General features: G+C 36.8%; 1 protein-coding gene across 13 annotated transcripts in view; it reads left to right on the forward strand.

The window, feature by feature from the left end:
- ROBO2 (roundabout guidance receptor 2) overlaps positions 1 to 16,387 on the forward strand; it is a 941,272-nt gene that overhangs the window by 795,372 nt on the left and 129,513 nt on the right. For all 13 annotated transcript variants that reach the window (XR_007903157.1, XM_051779569.1, XM_051779573.1 and 10 more), the window contains 4 exons: positions 3,126 to 3,207; positions 3,928 to 4,093; positions 5,744 to 5,910; positions 10,046 to 10,167. Coding sequence is in view for 12 of the 13 variants with exons in the window: in XM_051779569.1 (XP_051635529.1) it covers positions 3,126 to 3,207; positions 3,928 to 4,093; positions 5,744 to 5,910; positions 10,046 to 10,167 (537 nt within the window). In the remaining variant the exon portion in view is untranslated. The remainder of the gene's footprint in view (positions 1 to 3,125; positions 3,208 to 3,927; positions 4,094 to 5,743; positions 5,911 to 10,045; positions 10,168 to 16,387) is intronic.

A 16,387-nucleotide genomic window follows, 5' to 3' on the forward strand; every position in this document is an offset into this window, starting at 1 on the left:
GAACAAAATGGAATTTATTAAAAAATTTATGCTAGCTTTCCTTGAGTAAACAATTTATCCTTCCTCCCTAGGCTGAAGGCAGGTTTAGGCCATGAAGGTTAATGCATTTTTCCTGTAGAGCTGGATTAAAGAGCGCGCTTGAATAGTCAAGATTCCCCAGTAGTGTTAGAAAGCAGCAATTAAAGGTGGAGGCTTAGTGATTTCAAACAAACTTCCAGGCACTGATGATGGGCTTCTGTGGAGTGTCCATGAGGCAGAAGCTCCTGGGATACCTGTCTGCATGCAGCTATGCAAACAATGAAATTGGTTCTGAATCGTGCCGGCGCATTAATCTCGCTGTCAGAGGCCCGAAGTCTGTAAACTAAAGGGAAAAAAATTTGCTTGCAAGGGGAGAAGAAAACAGTATTAGTAGTGAGTGTGGTTTTGAAAGACATGAGGCTTTTATTGATCCTTAAGTGGCTCATTCACTACTAACCAATTTTCCTTAGAGGTTCAGAAAGGCATTTTTTATAAACCCTTCTATAGCAGTGCATTCAGATTCAAGAACAAAAACTACACAGGACCATAAACCGCAGATTTCTCCTGTCCCTTGCAATTTTTTGTGAATTAAACATGGATTTAAGAGTGAGATGTTTAACTTTTCTCTCAGACCTACCTGAGCAAGGACTAGCACCACTTCCTAAGCAAAAAATGGCCATGAAAACGTCCGAGTACACTTAAAATATCCAAGTTCAAATAAGTTAGTATTTGTCACCCACATGTCCTCAGCCTTCTGGATGAGGGTAGATTTAGATTAGATATCAGGAAGGTATTCTTTACTTTGAGGGTGGAGCAGGTTTCCCAGAGAAGTCATGGATTCCCCATCCCTGAAAGTGTTCAAGGCCAGGTTGGATGGGACTTTGATCAGCTTTGGTTTAGTGGATGATGTCCCTGCCCATGGCAGAGGGGTTGGAAAGAGGTGATCTTTAAGGTCCCTTTTTAGCTGGTCATTTTCTGCTATGTAGCTCTTTCTGTTACATCACAATTAAGTTATTCATGAACCTGCAGCAGTCACATGGGCCACAGTGATAAGTATGAACATAGAGATTTTTCTGATGAGCCAATCTTTCCAGTTGCTCTGAGGAAAATAACTGAAAACTCACCTACGTCACTCACTCAGTACCTGTTCAGACAGCTCAACACTTATGGAAATCTCCCTTCTGCTCCACAGAATCTACCACAGCAGGTTTGGGCACCTGCATTAATTAAGGAACAAAACTGTTTATTTTACTGAATAGCAAACATTTTTCCATTCGCTTTCCCCATTGTTTTTTCCATGGCACAAAAAAAGAAGTATAAATAATTGAATTATCAACACATTATGTCTGTATCTAATCCATCCACAGTCTGGAAGTCAGATAATTTGCCATAACTTGCAAGAAGCAGTGTATCTCCAGCTTGCTTTATATGTTGAGTTTGTCTTCTGCGAGTTACTCTGTCGTGTACACCACATACTTCATTGAGTATGCCATACATCATCTGTCACAGTAGCACACAAATGAAGTTGAGAACCATAGCCTTGAGAAATATTCCCTATTATCATGTAATGAAGAATAATATATTTAATAAAAGCTCAGAGGAAGCAAAACAAAACACTGCTTCAGAATGCTATAAGGCCCTCTCCTCTGGAAAATCTCTCCTTTCAAGAGTCTTTCTCATTTCATCAGCAGCACCACTATATTTTGAGTGTCTGAGGCGTTGTCAGAGGGGTTTCACTGTTGCATGTGTTTCACGGAGAAAAATAATCTCCTGAAGTGCAAGTTAGGCTCCTTCAGGCAGTTGAGCCTCCTTTCTCCCCTAAGAATTCCTCCTCTTAAGTTGCTTCCTCCCCTAAGAATGGTACACTGCAGTCTCAGTGTATCTGAAGAAAATACCAGCAAAATTCAAACATGACCAAGGTAAAAATCAATTAAATTATATATCAACAAGTAATCTAAAGAATATCTTGCTTATTTGTCTTCACATTCTTCTTGAAGAGTGAAGTATAAGCACATATCCTATAGTACCATCTGCATTTAACAGAAAACCCATTACAATTCCTTAAAGTCCAATAAAGCTTTTTGGATGCATTTCTGTTTCCATCAAGTCATCTGAGGGTGACTATAATTCTTCTTCTTTATCATTAGAGTCAGCACTCTCCCTCTTCTGCTTCCACCTCCAGATTACCATGCTTTATGCATAGTGGTAGGAGAACTTCTCTGTATATTTTGTGCTTTGTAAAGTTACTGTTTCCCATCCATCTCTGTGGTCTTCACTAGTTCCTGACTCAGAAATCTTTATTTTAAATTTAAATAGGGAATAGGAAAACACCTGGCAAATTTTCTAGTAGAACAATTTATACAGTGATGAGATTAATATTGACAATCAAATTCAAAACAGTTTCCCCAAATAAATTTAAAATATTTGAACTGACAAGGGAAACACAATAGTTTTATACCAATGCACTTTTTTTTTGCTACCAAAGGGCCTTGCAAGCCTGAAATAAAATGTGAAACAGAAGAAAGGTAAGTATGGTGTAGGATCTAATTTAATCTTGCTATTTGAAAATTGCTTGGTGGACTGTCTGTGTAGAGAGAACCACTGTTAAGCATCAACAGTATTTGCTTGTGGGGTGGCCTGCATAGAAATGACTTCATCTGTCATAAAAGTCTAAGATGATGTAACATCCTTCCTTGGCACTGGAAGCTGTACCTCTTGCTCATCATGGGATAATGAATGGTGAGATTTTGCCCTCTAAGAGGTTAATTGTCATTATATTGTTACCTGATTTCACCTGAAATTGTTGTAACCAATACAAGCACTGGCACTGTCAAAAACATCTATTCTGTAGAATTTACAGTACTGGTACCATTAACAATATGAAAATTAGAATTAGTAAAGTATTAGAAGCAAGTAATCTTATTATAGTTCTCTAAAAGTAAGCCACCATTAAATGATTGTTGGAAAATATCCGGTGCCCTCTAGTCTGATGTAAAATGTAGGCTAAGTCCTTCTTACCAAGAAACCTTTAGAAAAAGAAAATTAGAGTAAACTCAGCTGATTCTAAAAGGTTGTTAAAACTGCCCTTATGCCCCTTTTATGTCCAGCTGTCCGATACTGGGACTTACACTTGCGTGGCTACAAGTTCCAGTGGGGAGACCTCTTGGAGTGCTGTGCTGGAGGTGACAGGTAAGTGATGTCCAGGGCTGTTGCAGCTGGCACACAATGAAAGTGTAGACCATACCACAGCAGTCTGAGTCAAATAACCCTTTCTAGAACTTCTGGGATTGACATGGAGGAGTTTTGGATGAGCAGGTTCTGTTCTTTCACAAGCCTTCCATATAATTCCTATTATCTTTAAATGCCCGTTGACATAGAAACAGTTTTTATGTTTGTCTCCAGTGACAGAGGGAAGCTATAAGTCTTCTAAACAGGAGTATTAATAAACTGTGGATTTATCCAATAATTGACTTGGCCAACAAAACTATTATGCCTACACAGAGGCATTTCAAAGTCCAAAGTGCTCTCTGTGAGTACTGGAGTTGATTTGGATACAGGAACTTTCTCAGCTTTCTAGAAACTGAGTTTTTGGTATTTGATGTAAACTTCAGTAAAACTGGTTGGTTTTGTTTTGTTTGTTTTTGTTGTTCTTTATTTTTTCTTTTTTAAAAGGTATTTTTATATAACCTTTTGAATTTTGCATTTTTTTTCTTTCAATATGTACTTAAAGAACGATAGCTCTTCATCCAAAAACATGTGCAATTTTTGACTTAGTTCTTTACAGATTAAGAATATTCATTATGATGATTTTTGCAGACGTTTGCCATGTTTTTTCCTTTTAATCTTCTACTTTGATCAAATTATATAACCAAGGATAAAAAATAACTGTTTTGCATTTGCCCTTCACAGAATCCGGTGGAGCAACAGTCAGTAAAAATTATGATATAAATGACCTCCCTGGGCCACCATCCAAACCTCAGGTCACTGATGTTACTAAGAACAGTGTCACCCTGTCCTGGCAGCCAGGGACCCCTGGAAGCCTACCAGCCAGTGCATATATCATTGAGGCTTTTAGGTATGTGAGTTATTCCACTTTTAAGCTCCTTTCTTTCTAATTTTGCTTAAACCCTGGTAACAGCTGTTCTCCTGGTATTGTGGTGTTCTTTTGGACTCCACACGTATCATTAGAGGTTCATTAAATGACAACTCCTATAGCAGGCATTGATTCATATTTTTTAAACTGATTTTTTTTTAATTGATCTATTTTTTTAAGTGATTAGTTGGAGAAGCATCTAAAAATTTCTGCTGGAATATAACAGAACAATGCAGTCATTATTTGTTACTTAATGTTGATGGTCAGTGAGAGTCTTCTGTGGGAATGCTGCAGGTTCTGGAATATCATAGGACAAATGATATGAAAATAAGTGGGTGGTTCTGAAACTTCTCTGCCCACTTTAATTCCTGCTCTTGTTAAAGCAGTACCAATTAAAGAGTCAAATCACTTTAAATTTCTATTTCTTACTGTTTTAGATAGATGAAAACTTTTAAGTGAAAAGGCTAGTGTGGATAATTTAGGATTTTATCCTGCAGCCCGAGGCTGAACAGAATCCAGCTGCTCCCTCCCACACAGCAGCAATTACTATGTGGTACAAAAGAATTGCTGGGCTCCAATTCAGCAAGTTTGTTTAAGCATGGGCCATACCTCTGCAACAGATCTGTAGTACACATTTCAGATTAAAAATCCACACATTCTTAAATGTTTTCCTTAATCAATATATTCAAAAAATGACAAATATTTCAGTTCATCTTTTAATTAAAATTCATGCAAGTCAAAATCATATGCATGTAAATTTTAGCTAAAATGCTTCATTCTGCTCTGTTAATATGTAAGGAACATTATTGCATGTGCAGTTTGTTTGTTTTGTTCTAGAACTTATTCTTTATGCGTTGCATGAATGAAGAAACTGAAACAACATAGAACTCATAGCTTTCCATTTTCTTTTTCCTCTTAATATGTTTAAAGATTTTTTTATCAATACTTTATACAACAAAGCACAATAAAATAAATTTTCCTCTTTAAACTTTTGTGGTGTTTCTCCCTAGATAAGCTTTAATGGCATCCCATCAATAATTTTAACAAAAGCCAGACATTTTCATTAAAAGCTGTTTTTACAATCACATTTGAAATCTTTTCATATGATGGATTTTAATCTAATTATAATAATGTTGAATTGAAAATGTAGTGACAAAAAAAAAGTCATATACTTACCTTCCTTTAAAAGCAAGTTTTCTGAATTTTTTTTAACTTTTATGATTTTAATTCAAGGAGACTACTTTTCTTCCAATGACAACTTGCTGACATAATTTATTAGCAGTATAAAAACTTATTATTTTAACAGAATTTTCCTTTTAAAATCTTATGTTCAGAAGTAGCCTATCATTCAAATTTACTTTACAGCTCTCCACACTTTCCTTTTGCAGGCATTTATTTTAAAGAAACAGCGAAAGGTTTTGCTTCTGTTGCAATGAGAAATACTTTTGAGAGCTGTGTTGCTTTTTTATCCCATCTCAATGAGTTAGCCGAAACAAGTATTTTTAATTCTACCCTGCTTTTACTAATTTTTCCTGTACTTAGGCTTGATCTCGGGTTACAAAAATAGGTCCTTTCACTCCTTAATTTTTCTCTGGCATTAGTGTATAACCTTCCACCCCCTTCTCATTGCAGTCAGTCTGTGAGCAACAGTTGGCAGACAGTGGCAAACCACGTGAAGAGCACCCTCTACACTGTGAGGGGCCTGCGCCCCAACACCATCTACCTGTTCATGGTGAGAGCCATCAATTCCCAGGGCCTGAGTGATCCCAGCCCCATGTCAGACCCCGTCAGAACACAAGGTAAGGGTGGCTGTTGAGGCTTCTGTGCTTGAGGTAAAATAAAAAGAACGCTCTGACAGTTGACCAATAGGTCAGTCTGGACTTGAGCAGCCTGACTGAAGGAATCATGAATCAGGCTTAACCAATGAAGGTAAAAATAGTCCAATGTTTACTGTATCAATCTGGAGCTTAGGAGAGATGGTTTCTCTTTTTAATCCTTCCTGCAGCGTAGACCTTTTGATTTGCAATTCACTTAGACTCATTGTGCTCCTGCTTTCTATTAAAAGTAATGTGAGTTAACCAAGCTTTTCTGAAAACTTCTCTGAATACCATGCTCTCCTCAGTATCTCTTCTCTCCATGTCCTTACTTCCTCTCCATCATTATAATAGGGATATACTGTAACAACAGGTGCTTATGACAGGCAGACACTGTGTTTAGTGTTAGTTTTAATCAAAAGAATAGCACAAAATATCTCTAGTGTGTTGATTAATCCAACATTTAGGCAGAGAATTCATGTAAATTAAGGCATCTTCATGCTAAGAATATATTGAAGTTATTCAGAGAAAAGTGCATTCTATTTATATACCTACATTTCTGAATTCTTTATATTAATCCACTGCATAAACCAGGAGGGAAGGTTGAAGTGAAATCCCTCATTTATGGGGTGGTGACATGATTGATAGCTGTGATCCTCCATTGATATTGAATTGACTATTGAATTCTGTTCACATTGCATCAAGTTCTAACTGCATATAACTGCCACAAACAAATTTCCCTGCACAGCATGGATTTTCTTTTTTGGCTTTGAGAAGATGTTGCTGGACTAATTAATTCAAGAGTGTAGTTTTGTCTTATGCAGGCTGTAATACAAGAATTAATCATTCTTTGGAATTATAATTTTTTGAGTCCAAAGCAATAGCTCGTCTCACAGTTAATTTAAAATGAGGTCCTCTGTTTGTATTTGTGTATTCCGCTTGTGTAAGTGGTTTGTGGACTTCACTGGTCCTAGATGGAAAGAGATAAACAAGAGTAGGGTAGTATTTCTTTATCATATAACCACCAGATCCAGCCCCTCTCATCCCAGCCTAGTCCTGAATAAATCTGTCCTTAATAGTTAGACACTCAAAATAGTAATTCTGACTGGAAAAAGAGAAATGGAGCTGCTTTCTGAAAAGCTGGAGGAATGAGTTGTGCAGGGATTTTGTGGTTTGACTATTCATGGAGCATCACAAGTTTTCTTCTTTATTACTCTCCCATTATTATAGGGTGACTCATGCTTTTCATTGCAACAGCCTTTTAGTCTGCATAACTTATCACCTAGCTAAAAAAAAACAACTTTGTTTGGCATTTGAGTGTCAAGTATAGACTTTTTACCTGACATACTGACAAGCAATTTGATTTCAGTAAAAACATGTCTTTTAATTAGCTACAGCATGTGTTGCAGCTTCCATTTCCAGAAGCTGTTTAGCAGTCAAGCACACTCAGACATGTACAGGATTTATAGCTTCTTTGCAAGCCTGTAGTTTAATAGAATTAAATCATAAAATCAATTGAAAATTAACATAATGTTTTGATGTGATTTCTAATTATGCCTGAATTCAATTCAGGCTCACAGAAGAAGCTGACACACAGTAGAAAGCCTATTCACAGTGGCCATGGAGAAACAACAAAGCAGCTATAGCAGCAGTATATAATAATTTGCAACAGGTGTCTCTGGTAGCTTTAATAGCTGAGCATTTAATGTCCTGGTTTTAAGCATGGCAAATACAAGTAACAAGATTTTATGTATATTTTCACCAATGGACTACAAGTAGACAATCAGTTACTTTCAGTAGGTTTACCTTATATGACTTACAACAAAAAAGGACAGAGAAATCATAAGTACTCCAAGAAAGGAGCTGATTTCTAGACCAAGGAGTTGATTTCTTGTTGGATTATTAATAGACTAAACCATATATTAAAAAAACACTTTCAAGAAACTATAAATAATCCTATCCCTGAAATTTAAATTAATAGCAACTAATAGTACATCCACTGGAAGCTGATAAAAGAGAGATTATAGAAAATATCTAATCAATTTTATTTTAGAACCCTCTTAATGGTGACCAGAACAGAGCTTCTTGAACCAGTTTTGCTTCAGTAATGATTTTATTATTCCAATGCTTGGTGATATCCTTAGAGATAGATCAACTGCTTTTCCACCAGAAGCCTCCTAGAAACGTGAAAATGTCAAGACATTACTCTGTGAGTGTCACACATGTATAAGTTTTCAGGTGTGCATATCAGAAAACAGAATTCCACATGTACATCTTAATACTCATTTTTCACTGTTATGAGTTCATGTTATTCCCTCCTGGACATATGTCCCAATAAAGCAATGAAATGCCATTCATACAAAGATATTATGTAGAAATGTCCTTTCCTCTGAGGGAATACAGGTACTTTGCTGGTTGTATACCACAGAGTAACTTAACCTAAAAAGTAGCCATTCAGGTATTTTATAGCAGGGATCAGAGCTTTTTTGTGGATAGCAGCATAAATTATCACCCTGTAGACCAATCTGAGTTGCTGTCAGTTACAGATTCATTTTATAATCTCTCTCTATTTCTTGGTTGCTTTGAATAGATATAATTTGCTAGACAAGCTCCTTGACTGGCATCCATATTTGGATTCTATTCCCTTTGGAGATCCTTGGAGCCCTTGTAAATTGAATATCAATAAAAGCCTGTGGCAATATTGTTTATTGGTGACTCAGAACCCATAACAATCAAGAATTAAGAGCCTGAAATATTGATCATCAAGAATTCTTTTCTTTCAAAATCTGGAGTCATGTGATTCAAACTCAGTTGTTATATTTAAATGTTTCATTTTTAAGACCTCTATTACTTCTTTTTATAATATTTAGAAGATAAAAAGAAGTCACCTGATGCCTGCTCCCACATCTAAGTCCATCAGAGGGGCAAAAAGTTTTATGTATGTATTCTCTTCACAAGGACACGATGTTGATCCAGAAAGTGGGCAACTGTCTTTGACTAGTGAATCCCAAGGCAAAACCAAGCAGAATTCGCAGATGTCTAGACAGGCATGACCATAATTTGTCAGGCCCTTTTGAATATAATCTGTGCTTGTGTTCCAGATCCCCCCTTAATTTCTGTCTAAGTTGGAGGGAAGAGAGATGCTACAGCGATATATTAGTTGGGTGATAGCTGTAGCCCAGCATTCTCCTTTTGGTGAAGTGTAAAAAAGACACATTGCCCACCTCCTTCCCCATTTTCTGACACATACATTCTGTTTGCAGTTTAGCAGAGGTGATATAAACCTTCATTCATTTTAACACAACAACCCAAATGTGATCCCTAAGGACTGGGTACTGGGACCACATGTGGTGCTGGAGTTGGAATCACAAATCTCCATAGGTGTATATTGAGCTACCAAATAGCTACCAGTTTTGACTAGAAGAAACAATTTCCCCACACACTTTGAAGGGCACATAATCTTGAAAAGAAAATTTTTTTTGGTAGGTTGTTTTTTTTGACCTTTTATTAGATCAAAATCAGTTTGGCTTCCTAAATTAATTCTTTTGGGTTTTTTTCATACTTGCACTAGATTTCATTATCTGTGTCTGTAAAGGGAAAATTTGCTTTGCAGAGGAAAATGTTATTTTTAGTGTTTGGTTTCTTGTGTGCATGGTGTGTGGGGAGGGCAAGCTTAGTGACAGATTAGAAACATATAATGACTTAATGTCATGTATGGTCTAAGAAAATTTACAAAAAAAAAAAACCAAAATGAAACCTGTTCATTTTCTTAAATTATACTAACCAATTTGGTTCCAGGCATCTAGGCAGCATTATTATTATCTGAGTGTTTTGGAACTGGTGAACATTGCATCTCTCTCATTACTTACTAGAGCAGAGAAAGCTTTGCCATCTAGTCTCAATACTCATTTAAAGATATTTATATTTCATTATTTCCTAAGTGGCTAAAGGTGAGTGGTTTGCTTGCATTACTTGATATTCTTCGGAGTTCGTGTTTAAACCTTAGTGCTGTATTGTTTTAAAAAACAGAACTATGAAGGATGTTTAAATCAGTACTTTTTATTGATGCCATATATAGCTCTTCTCATTAAAATAATGTTTTCATGTGTGTGCCTGGCAGATATCAGCCCACCAGCACAAGGTGTGGATCACAGGCAAGTCCAGAAAGAACTGGGAGATGTCATTGTCCGGCTGCACAATCCTGTTGTGCTGACACCCACCACAGTCCAAGTCACCTGGACGGTGAGACCTCTGTTATTACCTTAACAGTATTTGCAGTTTGCCTATTTTGCCTACTTATCCCTTCAGTTTTTTACCACCCAAAGCTCCATTCTTCACCCCAGTGTGAGTGCTCTGACAAAGTAACATTCCACAGGTGTGTATATACATATACACACACACACACGCATATAGATATATATAAGTTAATGAAATAGTCTTTTTATTTTCTCTTTCAAGACAGGAAGGTTCAATGTCTTCAGTCTTCTGCTCAATGTGAGTTGTCTGTCTGGCTAGAAAAATATGATAAAAATGAATATGCTTAACACCATAATCTAGAGGATAATTGATCTGTGAATTCATTACTCTGCATGTCAAAAAACAATCAAAGTTAAATATCAACGTGAAATTGCTGTATGAAAAAGTACTTTGCACTTCAAGGCATATGGACCTCTGACAATACCCTATTATTTAGTGACCCAAAAATGAAAAAAATAGCTTTCCTATAGGGCACTTTTAGTGAAGTCAGAAGCACATGGTGCTAATGCCTGATCCACTGTGTAGCATCTGGTTTTCTAGCATAATCTTTACCCACAATCTGAACATCCTTTCATTATAGAAGACTGTTTGGCAATACTTAACAACGTTTCTATTTGAGGGGTCAAACTACTGGGTAGAATTTCTGATATAGTGTTTTGGCTTTCAAAATGCTATGTTTCCCTTCCTGAGGCTTGAAGGAAAGGATTTGTAACAGTAGAAGGAGTGAGTTCCCAGGGCACTGCACACCAGAAAGAGTGCTTTGCTCTTGGGGCATCTGCCCCAGAGGATGGAGAGCCACGGGTGGAAAAATGAGAGAAATAGTACTGCTCTGCACATCACTGAAACTGTTGTTTTATAGAGGATGAATTCTGCTAAGGGGGTATTCACAATACTCAGGGGTTTTCTTCTGCATGTCATGTTGCTAAGAGGTTAATGTGCACAGAGGATTACACAACAGGAGATAAGAAGCGTGGTGATAGATGGTGTATTATAAGGATTACTGTTGTTTTTGCACAACTCAGCCATATTTATGGGGGCTTATGCACCATCCTTGTTCTGACAGATTTCAGTAGTCAGGGTACAGATTAGAATAAATAGAGAAACCCACAAATGTATCTTTCTTAGAAGATTTTTTAGAGTATGTGTCACTGCAATTTTCCTTCAATGATGTCAATTTGCAGCTTGCCTTTCTAAAAATGCTCTCTGTTTCAGCTACATACCTCCAGGACAGGCTGACTAACCTTTGCAGCAAACCCTTTCGCCCAAACAGATGGATCAGTAGCTTAGAAATTCTGGTTGTTAGCAGCCAGAAATTGTAAACTTTGGTTACATCCGTATGGTGCTTCTTTAAGCCCTTTCTTGGATGTGGCAGCTATCAGAAATACAGTTTCATAGGCTTGCCCTTGCTTTGGCATATGCTACAAAAGGAACCTTCAGTATAAACAGAATTCAGTTTTATACCATGTAACCAATGTCATTATATTATAAAGAAATATAGATATATATGTATTTATGTGTGCGTGTATATGGGGAGATACATATATACATATATCTATATATATTCCTCTAAAAGAGTCTCTTGGTGCCCCTACTGAACAAGTAATGAGTGAAGAAAACATGGTAAGGTAAAGGTAAATTGTTGGGAATGCTCTGGATATCAGCTTATTGGGAAGATCCTCAAAGCAGTGACCCAATGCCACCCGACAAGCTCACAGGCCTCTGTAGAGACATTTTGGAATTGCCCATGGGAAGACACACACAAAGAAAGATCTCTGAAGCAGCTAATTAGAAACTACCCAGCAACCAGAACAAAACCAATTAATTAACCAGTCTCTAGGAAAAAATCCCACTCTATCCAGAGAATAAAGACCACACTATTAATATAAAATGGTTAGATAGTGTAGCTATCATACAAAGGAACAGAAGTGCCATGAGAGTCATAAGACCCTTTGTGTTGACTTTCTGCAATTCAAAGAATGAATGCCAAGGAATGTCCTGGATTAGTGAATTTCTGGCATCCTGACACAGCAAATTAACACCACTTTCTTCCTCCTTTGTGGGATGGTTTTGGTTTTTCTTTCTCTGTTTTCAAATTTGAGTTTAGAATTTCCAAAACAGTTCCCTGCTACTCTGTTGCAATTTTAAAATATGCACAGGCATATACACACATATTTTATCTGTTTTGAAGGAAGGTCAGGATTACAAAGTGAGTGTTAAAGAAAAAAGGAAGAGGAATGTCAGAAGTCAGGTTTTCACTGTCACTTAAATTTATTCCTCTTGTGCATAGATATTAAAATATAGCTGTAATTATCTGGTCACATACAGGATCTTCTTCTTCATGGAGCTATTCAACATTTCTTTTTATCTTCTTTATTCACTGTGCGGTGCCAGGTCTTATTAAATTCATACTATTGAAACCTTTCATTGAATAAAAAATTATTAGTTTGTCTCACATGCTTGCTTATCTGTCATGCTCTCAACCGTAACATTTGGGTGCTTCACAAATAGCGCTGAATTTAACATCACAATGGTAAAAATGTGTCATTATCCTAACTTTACACATAGAGAGGTGAGGTGCAGAGGTAGTTGTTGCTGAAGAGACTTGTGGAGTCAGATATGCCCACTGTTATCAAATGGCTGATTGCAAGCCTTGGACATGAATTATTTTTACTTTTATCAAAACATTTTGCATTGCAAGAGCACGTGGTGTACTCCAAGCACTTTTTTAGCTGACCTCAGCTATGGTTCAGCACTTGTAACCTCAGTGGGCATTAAACTGAAAGTTTCATTAGTGACCAGATATGAAATATTTTCTGCATTAGAAAGAAGCCCTGTGGCAAAGCAGGAACAAAAATGAGTTCTTCGATATGACAAAAGAATTGTTGCTTTGAAATCCTGACTGCCTTCTCGGAGGCTACCAGGCAGAAGGATAATTTATTTTCATCTGTCTTTTAATTTGATGTAGATCTTAAATGAATGTACTTCACTGGAAGCTTCAAGAGTCAAGTCCATTAGACTGTCTTCCAGTGTATCATCTCTTTGTGCCTTGTTCCTGTAGGACAGATAAATACTAGTGCAGTTTGAATTTCCAGAGAGTACTGTGAGCCCATGGTAGTGAGTTCAGCACAGCATGAAAGCTTTTTCTGCCCAGATGGAGAATTGCTGTGGGTATTGCTGTGGGAGCAGAGTATTTGTTAGGGTATTTTGGGGCAGAAATTTGCATGCTACAGAGCATATTACAAAACATCTTTAGGGTGCAGATTAGCATGTTTGCCTGGGAGGAGCTTATGTTTGTAGCATAATCTGCATTATGAGTTTCTTACCATCTTTTTAACAACCTAATAACCACTGAACCTGTCTTGTGTTCTGCTGGGGTATGTGCAGATTTGAACATGCGGGGAAAACAAGTTTCCTGTTCTGCAGAAATGACTTTGTAGATACCTCCTGCACTATGTACTCATCATAAAAGGGGGTGAGAAAGAGCACAGAGGACCAATTATACTTGTAGGTCACCTTAAAGCATTAGGTCAGTGCTGAGTAGCAACTACCTATAAACTTCTTTCTTCTGCCTTTTAAGGAGCATCTGCATTTTCTGCCTCCTGTCCTTTGAGGGAGAAAGTGTGTCTTTAGATCAGCAACTCTTGCAGATCTTTTGAGTTGGTATTACTGCTGCTTGTACAAATTCAAGGGTATTTAAGTGTCATGGGAAGACTAGAAATGTTGTCGGATCCCAGTATTTCAATGCAGAGGGTTCCTGCAAACACTGAAGTAATGCTGAGCACTTTGTACAAGTGGCAACCACTTACCAAAAAAAAAAAAAGAGAGAGAGAAATGAGAATAGCTAGAAAGTATTAGATTCTTTCAAGTCACAGTGCATGTTTCTGCAACTCTGCCTGCGTGTGAACATGTACCAAACTTACAGAGATATTTAATGCTCAGCATAGTTGAATTAATTTCTTAATTGCTAAGCATATAAGGATTTCTTTTTAGTGGCCTGCTGTAGGCATGACACATAATTACCACAAAAATGCAGCAAACTGTTAAGTCATAGGCTTTGTGTGTGCAAGTATATAAACATATATATATGCATATAAACATAACATATGCATATATATCCATATATATGCATATATGGATATATATGTTTACTTGTACAAAAGTATGAGTGTATGTATATGTGAAATATACCTGTCATACACCTCACAAATGTCTCTGGTCAGTCCGTGTAATTATTCAAGAGCGATTTTTCACTATTTTGACAACTCCAAACTAAACAAAAAGAATACCCACCTTTCCAAATAAGTGAACTAAGTGCCCTCAGAGTAGTTTCCCAATATTTTGACCTTACAGGAGGCCCTGTTCACTCAGACTAACTGGGCATGAGATAGAGCTTAGTATCCTCTCCTTGATTTTGAATGCAACTGGTCGTTTATAGAATACATTAAAAATGCATAGTATTTTCTTATGTCACTGCCCTCCCTAAGCATAAACAGTGGAGTGAACTCACTGTCAATAATCTGAAATTCGGGCAGATCACTCAGCCCAGTTGTAATCTAACTTCTATTTGAAAACTCTGTGAAAACTGTGTGAGCCCCAAATCAAGCTAGTTTGTAGCACCCATAAACATGTCAGCCTTGTTGTGCCTATTTTCATAGCCCTTGTATTGTTTAGTCTTTCAGGTTAGGAACTTAAAAGTCTAGGAGGAAAATACGTGTATGGGCAATTTGTATATTACCTATGCACAAATAGATACAGAAGTATAATGCAATCAAAATTGTTACACTGTAGGCATATAGTGTAACATATAGTCCTTTACAAAACACTTTCCATTCCGTTTCGTAGCAACACACAGTGTTCCGCCTCCTCAATTCTGAATTTCCAGTTGTTCTCCACTAGGCAGCAGTCAGCAGAGCTGGAACACACAGCAAAGAAAAAGTGGAATGTTCTAAGAAAGTTATACCATTTTTCAGGGTAGCTTCTAACTCAGAAGTTAGGCAAGAATCAAACTTGATGTTTGATTATTAAACATCATAACGCTATATTGTAATTTAGGTTAAGGATCTGTATTGCAAAGTGCACGAAAGTGTTATTTTTGCTGAATTTTGTAGTAAATGCGGGGTTCATAGAAGTCTTTATGTCCGTAAAACATTTAGTTAATCAAAGTCAAACATGGATAAAAACAATTTACTCTGATTTACAGACTCCCTTCATCTGGAAACAGCTGCTTAATGTTCTTCTTAAAAACACAGCTTGATTCTTTCGGTATTAACAAGCTATTATTGTGAGTTATATCCCTCTTTCAGTGCATAAATTCACTTAAAGTGAACGTAGAGAAGTTTATAAAATGCAAGCTTAATGTTGTTGTAACATATGTTGCAAGGTTTTTAACAGTGACAGTTTTGATGAAAGACATTTCTGCCTTGCTTTCATAAATAAAGCTTTCTTCTTGCTTGCCCTGCTTTTTAATGTCTAAGAGTCTGTGTCCCCTCTGAATGCCTCAATAAACTGTAACAAGATTATAGGAGAAGCATAATAGACTGTGGTTTGTGTTTTCAGCCTTAAATTCATTTATTCTTAAGAGAAGTCAAACAAATGCATCTCTAATTTTGGAATATCTTTGAGCTAGCAAATTGACAGGAACACAAGAGATATCCTACTTGTTGAATCTTGGTTATAACCCAGAGGTTTACCAAACACCCAGCTGTATAGTCTTGTTGTTTGTGCTGCACTTTCTTTACTCTTTATTTGATGACTACAGAAGCAGCTGGATTTGGTTTAGTTTTATACATCAAATTGTTTTGACTGTTTTTTACGGGCAGAATTAATCCAAGCATCATAATAGCTAAAATCACTGGGGTTTGCTTTCTTTGTTTTTCCTGCAAGATAAAAAATGCATGCAACCTCTCCAAGATAAAATACATGTAAAATTTTTCTTCAAATAAAAATCCTATTTATATTTATGATAGATTAAAATTGTTAAACTTCTGTGCGTGGTCCAATCTTGAATTCTGCTTGCCTAGCAACAAATAAAATATAAACCAAAACCAACATTCCATCTCCATCTGATGGCCTGAAAGCATCACAACCTCAGGATGCAAAGAGACTGCTCAGACTGTGAATGCAAGAAACAGGACATGTCTTTGGAATTTGTTTTCTCTGCATCTGTCTTATGTTTATTTTATTTTCCTGTGCATCCCATGAGCTG

Source organism: Manacus candei, unplaced genomic scaffold (assembly GCF_025592945.1).
Source record: "Manacus candei isolate 608988 ecotype Guabito, Panama unplaced genomic scaffold, ASM2559294v1 h1tg000014l, whole genome shotgun sequence".
In the NCBI taxonomy this organism is placed as follows: domain Eukaryota; kingdom Metazoa; phylum Chordata; class Aves; order Passeriformes; family Pipridae; genus Manacus; species Manacus candei.